The sequence below is a fragment of the Panulirus ornatus genome, chromosome 13, assembly GCF_036320965.1.
Source record: "Panulirus ornatus isolate Po-2019 chromosome 13, ASM3632096v1, whole genome shotgun sequence".
NCBI lineage: Eukaryota > Metazoa > Arthropoda > Malacostraca > Decapoda > Palinuridae > Panulirus > Panulirus ornatus.
In genome coordinates this window covers 15,350,905-15,364,189 of record NC_092236.1, presented here as the reverse complement: position 1 = coordinate 15,364,189, position 13,285 = coordinate 15,350,905, and the positions used below count along the sequence as shown (strand labels likewise).

Sequence of the window (13,285 nt, the reverse complement as noted above, 5' to 3'; positions counted from 1 at the left end):
AAATTTTCCTTTCAACTGGCATCCAAAAAGCATATAAATCCAATATTATGAAGAGGAAGTGTACTATGCTGACAATTATGCTGAAAGTGAAAATCTTACAAACATTAGATGATGCATCACCTGTGTGAGTTGTATGATGTTTGTAAGAACTATATGTGATATCCGGGGGGCGGTGTGAAAAGTTTTTAAAATTCTACACTGAGAGTGAATCAAATAACAATTTCTAATGATAAATTCATGCTTGGAGCTACATTAACATACCAATAACTTGATGGCTTGTGTATGAGTGGTTTAAACAATTTCACAATGAAGGTTTATCTATTACTGGAATACTTTTATGTGAAAAGGCTAAGTGTTTCATCAGAAAATAAGGATTAGTGTGCTTTGTGACTACATGGCTGGATGGTTACTTAAAATTTATTATGCTACCTCAATCCATGGATTGAGAAATTCTTAGCAGACAGATAGGCTGCTGAAAAGTATATTCACAACTTTTCTAAGTGAAAGTGGAGACTTACTCTAAAGCAGGATTATAATCCAAATGAGGCTGGATTCTCTTGAAAATACTTTTGAAGAATATGCTTGCTGCCTTAAATGAATATTTACTGTTTAGAATAAAAGAAGCTGAGGATAGAGTGACTGCTTGTGTGTGCAAACCTGTCTGGCATACGTGTAATTTTAGTATGGGAGAAGAGAGTGCTCATCCTTGTACCCTATAAGAGGTAAAGATTTTGTACATGAATTACATAATGAAAAAAGAGGTGTATCATGAAGCAACTGACCTCAGAATGGTTTGATAAACATTTTAGGTGGAGACTCAGCAACATTGTTATATAGTTGAGCTGCCAGGGGATTTGTAAGATTGTTCTCCTCCAAGGTAATTCCGCACTTTACGACATTGATATTTTAAGTGCCTAGAAACGTATTTGCAACATTGCTACTCCCTAGCTTAACTTCACTGATCCAGTCCATGCATTGAGGAAAAATTGCAGCATGTAGCAACATTACAGGAGGGAATTCATGCACTGTATGTCAGGTCTGATTTATCTACTAATGTGTTCAACACATTCAAGAAAGAGTTCAGCATCAAGAATTTTAGTGATTTTCTTGCATGGGCATGGGGTCAGTGACACAGTCAACACTGAAATATGCAAAGCTTAGGATATGGCCACTTAATGTTCAGTGACCTGAGAGTAATGAAAATTGAGAGGCTTTGGAATTTCAACTGAAAATCTGCTAGCAGTAGGATTGTTATAGTATGCAAGTTTGGAATGGATGAATTGCATTTTAAACACCTGTAGTCTATCACATGATGGATAAAGAGATTGTCAGCATAATTATGCATCCCACTGAAGATCAACATAAGGCTAGTAATAGTGGAAGTGAAGAACCACAAGATGAGATGACCTTGTTATAGTGGGAGTGAAGAACCATAATATGAGATGACCTTGGATCATGAGTAAATAAGGTTCTTGGAGCAAAGTAGTTTCATCTACTGCAAGAAATAATGAGTGTGGACCTTACATAGGGGAAGCTCATTGATGAAAAATTAAACTTTTCAAAGTAAATGCACTGGGCCTTAAAGTACTGTAAACACTTAATAAGAGCAACTTAAACCCCTTCACTGGGACTATTACCCCTGCATGATACTGTAGAGCCACATTTTATCAGTTATGACCATCTCTTATTGTGGATGAAATGTATAGCCTTTCTCTTGTCTCTGCTGTTACTGCAGTCTCAGCTGTCTGGTGCCACCCCAAGTACTTCATCTTTTATGTAAATGCCAACTGATACTTTAGTGTATTTGATACTTTTGGGGAGTGGAAATAAGGAAGGATTTTAGGTAAGAATTGCACAATAATATCAGTAAATGTTTACTAAATGTTTAATACAATACATATTTACATACAAGTTGATCCATTTGGGTGTAAGTAAAATGAAAATGCTGTGAGAATGAAGCAAGAAGTGGTACATTGCTAATCTGTTGTGTGTGGTCATAAAACTTGGTAATTTGTTATATGCATCAAGCATAGCTATTCCATGACCAGATGAATGAACACCAACCCCTGACAGACAGATGATGAATGCACATCATGCAAAGTGTTTCCTTTAGTTTCCTAAGTTTCAGAGTGTGACAGTGGTGAAACATGAGTCTCACTATATGTATGGTGCTCTAAAAGCTCCTGATCATGACTGTGTAATGCAGTGATACTGTACATTTGAAAAAATGTGGGCCAGCTCTAAACCACACTTCAGGTTTAAAGTCGTAAGCATCAATATGAGACAGAAGTCATCATTACTGGAGCAATGACAAGAAGCCCCAGGAAGAGCTTGAGAAGTGTATCATCCAGTGGTTCTTGAAATGTGTATCAATATCATACACAGCACCTTCAAGCATTATGTGATTGTGATCACTAAGTGTGATTGATGATTGCAAGCTTGATATGTTAGGAAATGGGGTTGGATATAGATCTTTTAAAGAGATGGCTGCCACAGGTGAGGCAACATTCCACATCAGTGGCAGGGTGAGTTCCCATGTCACCTAATCTACATTAGTGTTTGGCGTGGAGTGACTCACAGCATGGTATACAGACCCTTTTTTGCCACTGAAGAGACATTGCATTGGGCACCAGACTTTGAATTGTTGCAATAGATTCTTGTGCTGCAACTGTAACAGTGAAACCGGAACACGTTTGTTTTCCAGCACAGTGAAACACCAGCCCACTGTTCTTTGGAAGTCTCTGCATTCCTGACTGACTTGTTTAATGATATTGGTGTGGACACAATGGGCCTGGTGCTTGGCCTCCTGTTCACTGGATTTAGTACTGCCTGATTTCTTTATGTGGGTGTTTGTGAAAAACATTATGTAAGCTCAGTGACCCAAGGACATTGATGACTTGAAGGCCAAAATTGCCACAGCTTTCATACAGATCATGCTGGAGATGATGAACACCATGTGGAGAGAATTTGCCTATCATTATGAACTGTGTCTTGTACAAAACAAGGGTTACGTTGAATCCTAGTTACGTTAGATACAATCTCACATCTTTGAAGGCATTGTGTGCCAAAGTTTGAATTATACAATATAATTGTTGCTATTTCACAGCATTTTTCACATACCCATACCCAAATGGATTACCCTGTGTATTACAAACAGATGACAGTTAGAACCATTCTTATATATGCAGAACATTCTTTTAAGCTTGCAATGTGTTCAGACCACAACCTGTGGGCCATATTGCTAAAATCCATAAGACTGCAAAATCCTCACGTTGTTTGGTCCCAGGAGGATATATGTGTCGGAGGTGGAGGGAACAAGGAGAAGAGGGAGACCAAATTGGAGGTGGAAAGATGGAGTGAAAAAGATTTTGTGTGATCGGGGCCTGAACATGCAGGAGGGTGAAAGGAGGGCAAGGAATAGAGTGAATTGGAACGATGTGGTATACCGGGGCTGACGTGCTGTCAGTGGATTGAATCAAGGCATGTGAAGCGTCTGGGGTAAACCATGGAAAGCTGTGTAGGTGTGTATATTTGCGTGTGTGGACGTATGTATATACATGTGTATGGGGGGGGGGTTGGGCCATTTCTTTCGTCTGTTTCCTTGCGCTACCTCGCAAATGCAGGAGACAGCGACAAAGTCTAAAAAAAAAAGAAAAAAAAAAAATGAACTAAAGTAAAAGTTTGATAGATTGATCCTCACATATTTTTAAAATGCTGTAACTTAACACTTCCGTAATTAACACTTATAGAAACTGTTCCCTTCGTCTTGTCACAAACTTTATAGCTCCCCATCTCTGTGAAAAATCTTAGCTTATGTTTGGGAGGTGAGTTTGAATGGAGAAAAACTGGAGGAAGTGTTTTAGATATCTGGGAGTGGATCTGGCAGCGGATGGAACCATGGAAGCGGAAGTGGATCATAGGGTGGGGGAGGGGGCGAAAATTCTGGGAGCCTTGAAGAATGTGTGGAAGTCGAGAACATTATCTCGGAAAGCAAAAATGGGTATGTTTGAAGGAATAGTGGTTCCAACAATGTTGTATGGTTGCGAGGCGTGGGCTATGGATAGAGTTGTGCGCAGGAGGATGGATGTGCTGGAAATGAGATGTTTGAGGACAATGTGTGGTGTGAGGTGGTTTGATCGAGTAAGTAACGTAAGGGTAAGAGAGATGTGTGGAAATAAAAAGAGCGTGGTTGAGAGAGCAGAAGAGGGTGTTTTGAAATGGTTTGGGCACATGGAGAGAATGAGTGAGGAAAGATTGACCAAGAGGATATATGTGTCGGAGGTGGAGGGAACGAGGAGAAAAGGGAGACCAAATTGGAGGTGGAAAGATGGAGTGAAAAAGATTTTGTGTGATCGGGGCCTGAACATGCAGGAGGGTGAAAGGAGGGCAAGGAATAGAGTGAATTGGAGCGATGTGGTATACCGGGGTTGACGTGCTGTCAGTGGATTGAATCGGGGCATGTGAAGCGTCTGGGGTAAACCATGGAAAGCTGTGTAGGTATGTATATTTTGCGTGTGTGGACGTATGTATATACATGTGTATGGGGGTGGGTTGGGCCATTTCTTTCGTCTGTTTCCTTGCGCTACCTCGCAAACGCGGAAGACAGCAGCAAAAAAAAAAAAAAAAAAAAAAAAATGTTTGCTTCCACCAATTATCCATAGATGTCATTGGCTGCATGCTGCCATTGCTGAAAAAGAATCACACGTCTCAGTCACTCGAAAAGTGACAGGTGTGAGCACTCACTATTGTATTGTAGTTGGTTTTACAGTAAAACAAATTGTTTTAGGGCATAAGTATTGATATCTTTGGTGCAAATTCATTTGTTAATTTGTTTATGTAAATGAAATTTGCTGTTTCCTGAGGGGCAGGGTGGCTCTGGGTATGGATAAAGGCAATCAGGTATGAACATGTAAATGTGTATATATATGTATGAATGTATATAGCTATGTTTATTTACGTGAATGTGTGTGTGAGTGGATTGGGCTTTTCTTTGTCTGTTTCCTGGCGCTACCTCACTAACGCAGGAAACTGCGATCAGGTATAATGATAATATAATAATAAGAACTTGTAAAATATGTAACGAATACACAGAATATGTGAAAGATACCCAAAAAATAGGTATGTGTAGTGTGAAATCACACCTTGAAATCTTAAATTGTGTAATGTAATTAGGTGTACATAGAATGCACTTATGCCTGAAAAAACAAAGTATTTGTATTCTTACATGAATGAGGCACATCTGTGCTGCCAGCATAGAATTTTCTCTGTCCTTGAAGCACCTTTCCACAACAACAAAGAGGGAAGGATGCTATTTTTTTTAGTATTTTTTAATGGAGGCACTGCCAGTGTTCAAGGGTTAAACATTATAACTGCCTTTAACCATTATGCAATAACTCAGCTCAAACTAGAGCCCATCCAACCTGTTGGTGGTTTTAGCATAAATCTAAGCTCCAATTTCTATGAAGGAAATCTAAGGAAAAAATGAAACTAATGACTTAGAATGAACATGGTGCATATAAAAATTTCATTCATTACCAGTAGTGACAAAAGCCATAGAGTGCCATGTGCTCTGAGAGAAATGTAGTAACTCTCATTCTGTGTTCACAGTACTGCTTTAAGATATAACCAGAATGCTTAAAGAAAAGGTATTCTTGGTATTTTCTTAATTTTATGACCAGAATTACATAATATTGTTGGTAATCAAAACTGTCATGTTTTGTATTTATATCAAGACCTTTAAGTTGTTTTAATGAAAAGGTAATCGATTCAGTGGATTGGTATTTGTGATTGTACACTATGTACCTTAACCGTAGTTTGTAATTCTGTAACTTTTTCCCTGCTGTTTTTTGTCAGCATTTATATTACTATTCTTAGATATGGAAGAGGGTGAAAGTTGTGCATGGGATAGAATGAATTGGAGTGATCTGGTGTACAGGGGTCATTGTGCTTCCATTCTAACACACTTCTGTTGTGAACTCATTTCTTTACCCTCTTTAACATGGTCTTGCAGCTCCTGCTTCATCAGACAAGCCATCCCCTCCATCGCCTTTGCCCTCTCATGAACTCCAGAATGTTTACTCCATACATCACTAAACCATTTTACCCTCTTCATCTCCAACATTGTCTTACTTGGAGCCAGAGCATCCAGAGTCCTCTTGTAAACATAGTATATATCTCACCTTTTTCATCCTGGTTATCATTGTGCATTCAGATGTCCCAGCCTGAGCCTTTGAAGAGAAATCCTAGCCTGTCTCTTCTATTCCTGTTTTTGGAAATTGATAGTACAAGAGAGGAGAAGATCCATCCTTCTTGCTGCTACCCGTATTTATTACTTCTTATCACATGCAGGAAATACCTAGGTAGAGTTTTTACTTCCCCATCCCCAGTGATATTGATTCTGCAGTTGATATTTAGGTTCCTGTTTGTGACCTATTTCTATATGTTCCGGCACCAAAGACCTACACTTTTGCATGCAATTGGCTGTTTCTTCATATGGTTCTTGTTCAGATACCACCCATAGCAAGATTGTTCATTAAAATGTCTTCTCTTTTCCTTTTGCTGCAAGTTGCCCTGTTCCTCCTGATGTCTTTCTCTCTTGTAATCTTTCCACTTTAAGGATTTGGATCTACAAAGACCAAAGGAGTTCATAATATCTCCAGTTGCTTCAGTGTTAAAAGTCTTGTATTTTTAAATTCTTTAACTTTTGCAACCAACATAGCTTTGATTAGGTGATGCTTTTGCCTTTACTCTGTTCACTACTATGAAAAATAGGAATATATAGTTGTTAATATATGAGTGCTTGATGTTGATATAAAAAAACAGACCATTGTATTGTTCTAATGTTGAGAGTATATAAAGCTTCTTATTTGAATTTTGTATGTCACAGCATGTTGTCCATATTGATAAATTTTCAGTTTTTTTTTTTGCTGCTAGATGTTTTGAAAGGTTTGTCTGTAGAATTTTTGATTTACATTTTAATCTTGATCTTCACATGAATATGAAGTACTTAAAGGAATGATGTCAACTTTTTATTGTGTAGATTATCATCTCTTGTGAAAGGACTGAGTTTTATTAATTAAAAAGAGAAAATACTTTTTTGTTACGGGAAATTTATTCTTTTCACCATTTTTACTTGCAAAATAATTTTCATAACCAGTGGGCATATCAGATTGATTGTATTTTGTGCAGTAAACTTTTTCAGGATAGCATTTCCAGTGCAACATCCATTTTGGAAAATTTTCTTCCATCATTGTCATCTACAAGGTGAAGAAAGTGACGCAGGATGGTATGCCATTTGCATAAGTATTTCTTTTATTTGTTTTTATGGGAACATTTTTATACAATCTATTTATATTATAAAGGATTGTATTTCTGAAAGAATTTATGGTAATCATAGTTTTAAACAATGGTAATCTTGGTAAATAAACATAATCTGTGCAGTCAGTTACGTGTAGTCTTTAGTGTTTCTTTCATACTTTTTCACCATTTCCCAGTTTACTGAGGAAGCATCAGGATTAGCCTTGGAAGAAAAATCCTTGCTTGGCTCCTTTCTTTGTTCCTTCTAGAGGAGAGTAATAATAGAAGAGTGGAGAATTTCCAGTCCCTCACTTCCTCTCCTCTCTGTTGCCTTCTTTGACATAGAGAAGATACATGGGTAGTATTCTGTCTTCCCTGTCCCTAGGGATGTAATTATTTCAGATAAATGCATTGTATTTTTCACCTTCCTTCCTTTATTTACAAATCTTTGTTTTCTGATATAGTGTTAGTACAATTTGCTTATGTTTCACTTTGTTATTAGAAAAATATCTGTCCACTGATATCTTATTGGAATGATTGCAGGATGTAGAAAATATCCGAAGATAAATGCTGTGCACTTGGTAAGTATGAATCTTTTGTACAGGTAGCAGCTAGTTTGATTGGAAGCCTATAAACAACACTGTCTGTTGTTCCTATCATTTTGCGAAAAGGCAAGGCTAGTGTATAGTACTCACCACAGGAATATCAAAAGTTATGAAGAATAAGCTGTGTGAGTTAAGTGTTGTTATGTGTTATGTATGACAAGAAGATAGAATGTTTGCGGACAGAATGCTAGTAGTCCACATGTGGGTTAGGCCAAAAGAAATATAGCTAACAGATTCAGAGGAGTGCATCTTGAAACCACTGAAGTGTTGGCTCACTATGCAGCTGTCACAAACCCTCCTGATACCCAGGTGGGTAGAACTGATAACATTCCTCCCTGGTCATTCATTGCCTACCATCTACTACCTACCCTGCTCGGGAGGGAGGGAAACAGTAAGAGTGAGATGAAATTAGTGCAGTAGAATGCTAAAGAGGAACTATGGAATAGAAGTTTCACTTGAAGATACTCTTGGATAAGATTAAAAGACCTTTCTATCACTCTTATCTACATTTATCTTTTGAAATTCTTACTACTATTTTCATTACTGTCTCAGCTTTCAACTACTTCAAAATTCAGCTGCTGTGACTGTGATTTCTCTTTCATGTTCAAGACAAGAAGTGATATTGTTGTACTGACTAACCTTTGCAGATCGTTGTATGGAACTCAGAGAGGCATCAAATGGAGAAGAGTTGTTAGAAGTTGAGAAGCGACTTGAAAGAGAACAAAAGAAGGAGGAAGCCAAATCTGCTCAAGCTGCAGAAAGACTTCGGAAGCAAACATCGGTGTTTGACATCATTAATAAAAAACTGGGAGGAAAAGGTAGATTAATGGTCATTTGTCTTCACTACCTCTTACAGAATTTTGTTTATATCTGGCACAGTGATTGTAACCCTTACATAAGCTTATTATATTACAAATTCAACTTTTTAGTTTCTCAGGGTTGTATATGGAAGTACTTGGGAAAGTCTGGTAACAGAAAACCTAATGGTCTGTAGTGGGTTTAACTATATTGAGACAGTATTGATAACTAAGCTTCTAATCCATATAAGTGGTTACAGGATAGGAAAGCAACAGGCTCCTTCTTACAGAACTTTGTCACTGCAAATCCATAAACTCCTGAGTACCTCTTAAGTCCCAGAAATGGACCAATAGTTTTTCCACTAAGTTAGAAGCCAAATGACTTACATTTGTTATAGGAACCCTTAGATATTCTCCTCTCATTAACACCCTTTCATTCTTCGTTTTAGCTAGTTGCTTTTTCATGATATCCCCAGAGCCAATCAGTGACAAATTGGGCCATAATGTCTGCACAAGGCTGAGTCACAATCTCCCCATGCTCTTTAGAATTCACTGGATTACTGTCATAGCACAGCAACATTGTCACCGAAATTTACCCTCCTCTCCTTCAAAGGGAATTGTCTTCCTTTAGAGTGTCCTGAACAGATGTAAGTGTATTACTTTTTCCTTGCTGTTGGAAGAAACTTTTTGGATATTTGTACTTACTTCAGTCAGTGTGGCAGCAACTATTTCCCCATCCATCTCATTTGTTCACACTTCATTTATTTTTTTGTTTGGGGTTTTCCTTTTTTAATAGAAGCTCTAGTATATGGGTCCCAGGAGATGGGGATGAGACACAGGAGGAAGAGATTGTATTAATTCATGGAACTTTGCCCTATGACAGTTCAGACATTGGAAGCAACTTATGGACACAGTACCTTGTAACCCTGAGTCACAGTTGGGGGTAAGAGACAGACCTCACTGCTGTTGTATACCTTAACCATTGTACTGCATTTCACTTGTGGACCTGGTTCTTCCCAGAAGCAGACAGTTAAAACCCTTTCAACATTAAAGCTACTAATGAAGATATCTTCCAGGGTATCTTTGGTCATGGTTCCTCTGCCTTTTTGGGTGTTTTTCTCATATCTCATTACAGATCACTTCTCATCCATTTGTCTTCATTGGGAATACAAAAATAGAATGAGTCAAGAGGTGTTTAGGCCCAGCTAGTACAGCGATGGCATGCCAGAACATTTTGATGGTTGTTTATGCATGGGGTCATGTCATACTCTACTGAATCCTTGCAGAACTACTACTATTTTTTGATAACCAGTAGTACATTTAATCTGGAGCTCCAGGTGTGCTACGTGATCATGCATAAGTCAAGATCATATTTTATATCCATGAGTCATCAGGGCAGGATATGACAGGCCCATTTTCTCCTGTTCCTCAGCAAGTTTACTGATGTTATGCTACAGTGTTGAACTTAACTGTGATAGCAGACTTTTATTGCCTAATTGCAGACTTTTATCGTTAAGGGCTCATTCTGATTTCTATACCAATGAGTTAGTAACTATTGGTGCTTCTTTATTGGTAGGAAGTGGTGCATTGATGAGATCATGCCTTAATCATCTCATACCCCTGAGTTATTGGTGGTGATTTGAGCATTATCCCTAAATCCTATAGTACCATTCTGACTAGCACACAGATGATACGGAAGGGTATATTTAAGATGTCTAACCACAGGTACCTGCATTTACTTCTCCAGGTTACTGTTCCCAGAATCATTTATCTGTTGTGATTTGAGAATACATGAGGGAGAAACTCTGCTGAGAGCTTTATTTTATTATCTCAGGAATTTTATTCTTTTCTGGGCCTTCAGCTGAGAATAGATTGGTTTTTAACAACCAAGAGATCCTTAGTTTGTGGGAGTTTCGTCCCAGCTCTCTTTTAAAGTCAATTTGCCAGTAATAAAAAGAAGTTGACACTTTCAAAATGTATCATCCATGGTAGCTGCACCTCATCAGTTGAAAATTGGTGTGTCTCAAGCAATCAGGGATCCTTAGTTTTGTAGGAATTTTGTCCCAGCTCTTTTGAAACTATTTGCCATAAAACAACAAGAACCATCCACTTTCAAAATGTATCTTCCATGGCAGCTGCACCTTTTCAAGATTCTCCTTCACTTATGAGTGGTACTAAGTTTATCAGAAGTGGATTGTAGTCCTCAAATCAGGGGGCACTTTTCTGTCTGAAAAATACCTTCTTCCACACTGTGCATTATTAAAAAAAAAAAAAAAAAAAAAAGAATACTTCCCACGCTTTCCTTTCGTGTCATAGAAGGCAACTAAAGGGGACGGGAGCAGTGGGCTAGAAGCCCTCCCCTCCTTGTATTTAACTTTCTAAAAGGGGAAACAGGAGAAGGAGTCACGCGAGGAGTGCTCATCCTCCTCGAAGGCTCAGATTGGGGTGTCTAAATGTGTGTGGATGTAACCAAGATGAGAAAAAAGGAGAGATACATAGTACGTATGAGGAAAGGAACCTGGATGTTGTGGCTCTGAGTGAAACAAAGCTCAAGGGTAAAGGGGAAGAGTGCTTTGGGAATGTCTTAGGATTAAAGTCAGGGGTTAGTGAGAGGACAAAAGCAAGGGAAGGAGTAGCACTACTCCTGAAACAGGAGTTATGGGAGTATGTGATAGAGTGTAAGAAAGTAAACTCTAGATTGATATGGGTAAAACTGAAAGTGAATGGAGAGAGATGGGTGATTATTGGTGCATATGCACCTGGGCATGAGAAGAAAGATCATGAGAGGCAAGTGTTTTGGGAGCAGCTAAGTGAGTGTGTTAGTAATTTTGATGCATGAGACCAGATTATAGTGATGGGTGATTTCAATGCAAAGGTAAGTAATGTGGCAGTTGAGGGAATAATTGGTGTACATGGGGTGTTCAGTGTTGTAATTGGAAATGGTGAAGAGCTTGTAGATTTATGTGCTGAAAAAGGACTGATGATTGGGAATACCTGGTTTAAAAAGAGAGATATACATAAGTATACATATGTAAGTAGGAGAGATGGCCAGAGAGCATTATTGGATTATGTGCTAATTGATATGCATGGGAAAGAGAGACTTTTGGATGTTAATGTGCTGAGAGGTGCAACTGGAGGGATGTCTGATCATTATCTTGTGGAGACGAAGGTTAAGATTTGTAGAGGTTTTCAGAAAAGGAGAGAGAATGTTGGGGTGAAGAGAGTGGTGAGAGTAAGTGAGCTTGGGAAGGAGACTTGTGTGAGGAAGTACCAGGAGAGACTGAGTACAGAATGGTAAAAGGTGAGAACAAAGGATGTAAGGGGAGTGGGGGAGGAATGGGATGTATTTAGGGAAACAGTGATGGCTTGCGCAAAAGATGCTTGTGGCATGAGAAGTGTGGGAAGTGAGCAGATTAGAAAGGGTAGTGAGTGGTGGGATGATTAAGTAAGATTATTAGTGAAAGAGAAGAGAGAGGCATTTGGATGATTTTTGCAGGGAAATAATGGAAATGAGTGGGAGAAGTATAAAAGAAAGAGGCAGGAGGTCAAGAGAAAGGTGCAAGAGGTGGAAAAGAGGGCAAATGAGAGTTGGAGTGAGAGAGTATCATTAAATTTTAGGGAGAATAAAAAGATGTTTTGGAAGGAGGTAAATAAAGTGCATAAGACAAGGGAACAAATGGGAACATCAGTGAAGGGGGCTTATGGGGAGGTGATAACAAGTAGTGGTGATGTGAAAAGGAGATGGAGTGAGTATTTTGAAAGTTTGTTGAATGTGTTTGATGATAGAGTGGCAGATATAGGGTGTTTTGGTTGAGATGGTGTGCAAAGTGAGAGGGTTAGGGAAAATGATTTGGTAAGCAGAGAAGAGGTACTAAAAGTTTTGCGGAAGATGAAAGCCGGCAAGGCAGCGGGTTTGGATGGTATTGCAGTGGAATTTATGAAAATAAGGGGGTGATTGTATTGTTGACTGGTTGGTAAGGGTATTTAATGTATGTATGACTCATGGTAAGGTGCCTGAGGATTGGCAGAATGCTTGCATACTGCCATTATACAAAGGCAAAGGGAATAAAAGTGAGTGCTCAAATTACAGAGGTATAACTTTGTTGAGTATTCTTGGGAAATTATATGGGAGGGTATTGATTGAGAGGGTGAAGGCATGTACAGAGCATCAGATTAGGGAAGATCAGTGTGGTTTCAGAAGTGGTAGAGGATGTGTGGATCAGGCGTTTCCTTTGAAGAATGTATGTGAGAAAAACTTAGAAAAGCAAGTGGATTTGTATGTAGCATTTATGGATCTGGAGAAGGCATATAATAGAGTTGATAGAGATGCTATGTGGAAGGTATTAAGAATATATAGTGTGGGAGGCAAGTTGTTAGAAGCAGTGAAAAGTTTTTATCAAGGATGTAAGGCATGTGTGCATGTAGGAAGAGAGGAAAGTGATTGGTTCTCAGTGAATGTTGGTTTGCGGCAGGGGTGCGTGATGTTTCCATGGTTGTTTAATTTGTTTATGGTTGGGTTAGTTAGGGAGGTGAATGCAAGTTTTGGGAAAAGGGGCAAGTATGCAGTCTGTTGTGGATGAGAGAGCT

General features: G+C 38.7%; 1 protein-coding gene across 1 annotated transcript in view; it reads left to right on the top strand.

Annotated features, from left to right (window-relative positions):
• The window catches only part of LOC139752787 (zinc finger CCCH-type with G patch domain-containing protein), a 54,553-nt gene that overhangs the window by 30,173 nt on the left and 11,095 nt on the right, over positions 1-13,285 (top strand). The window contains exon 9 of the mRNA XM_071668703.1: positions 8,549-8,719. Within this exon, the coding sequence (XP_071524804.1) occupies positions 8,549-8,719 (171 nt within the window). The remainder of the gene's footprint in view (positions 1-8,548; positions 8,720-13,285) is intronic.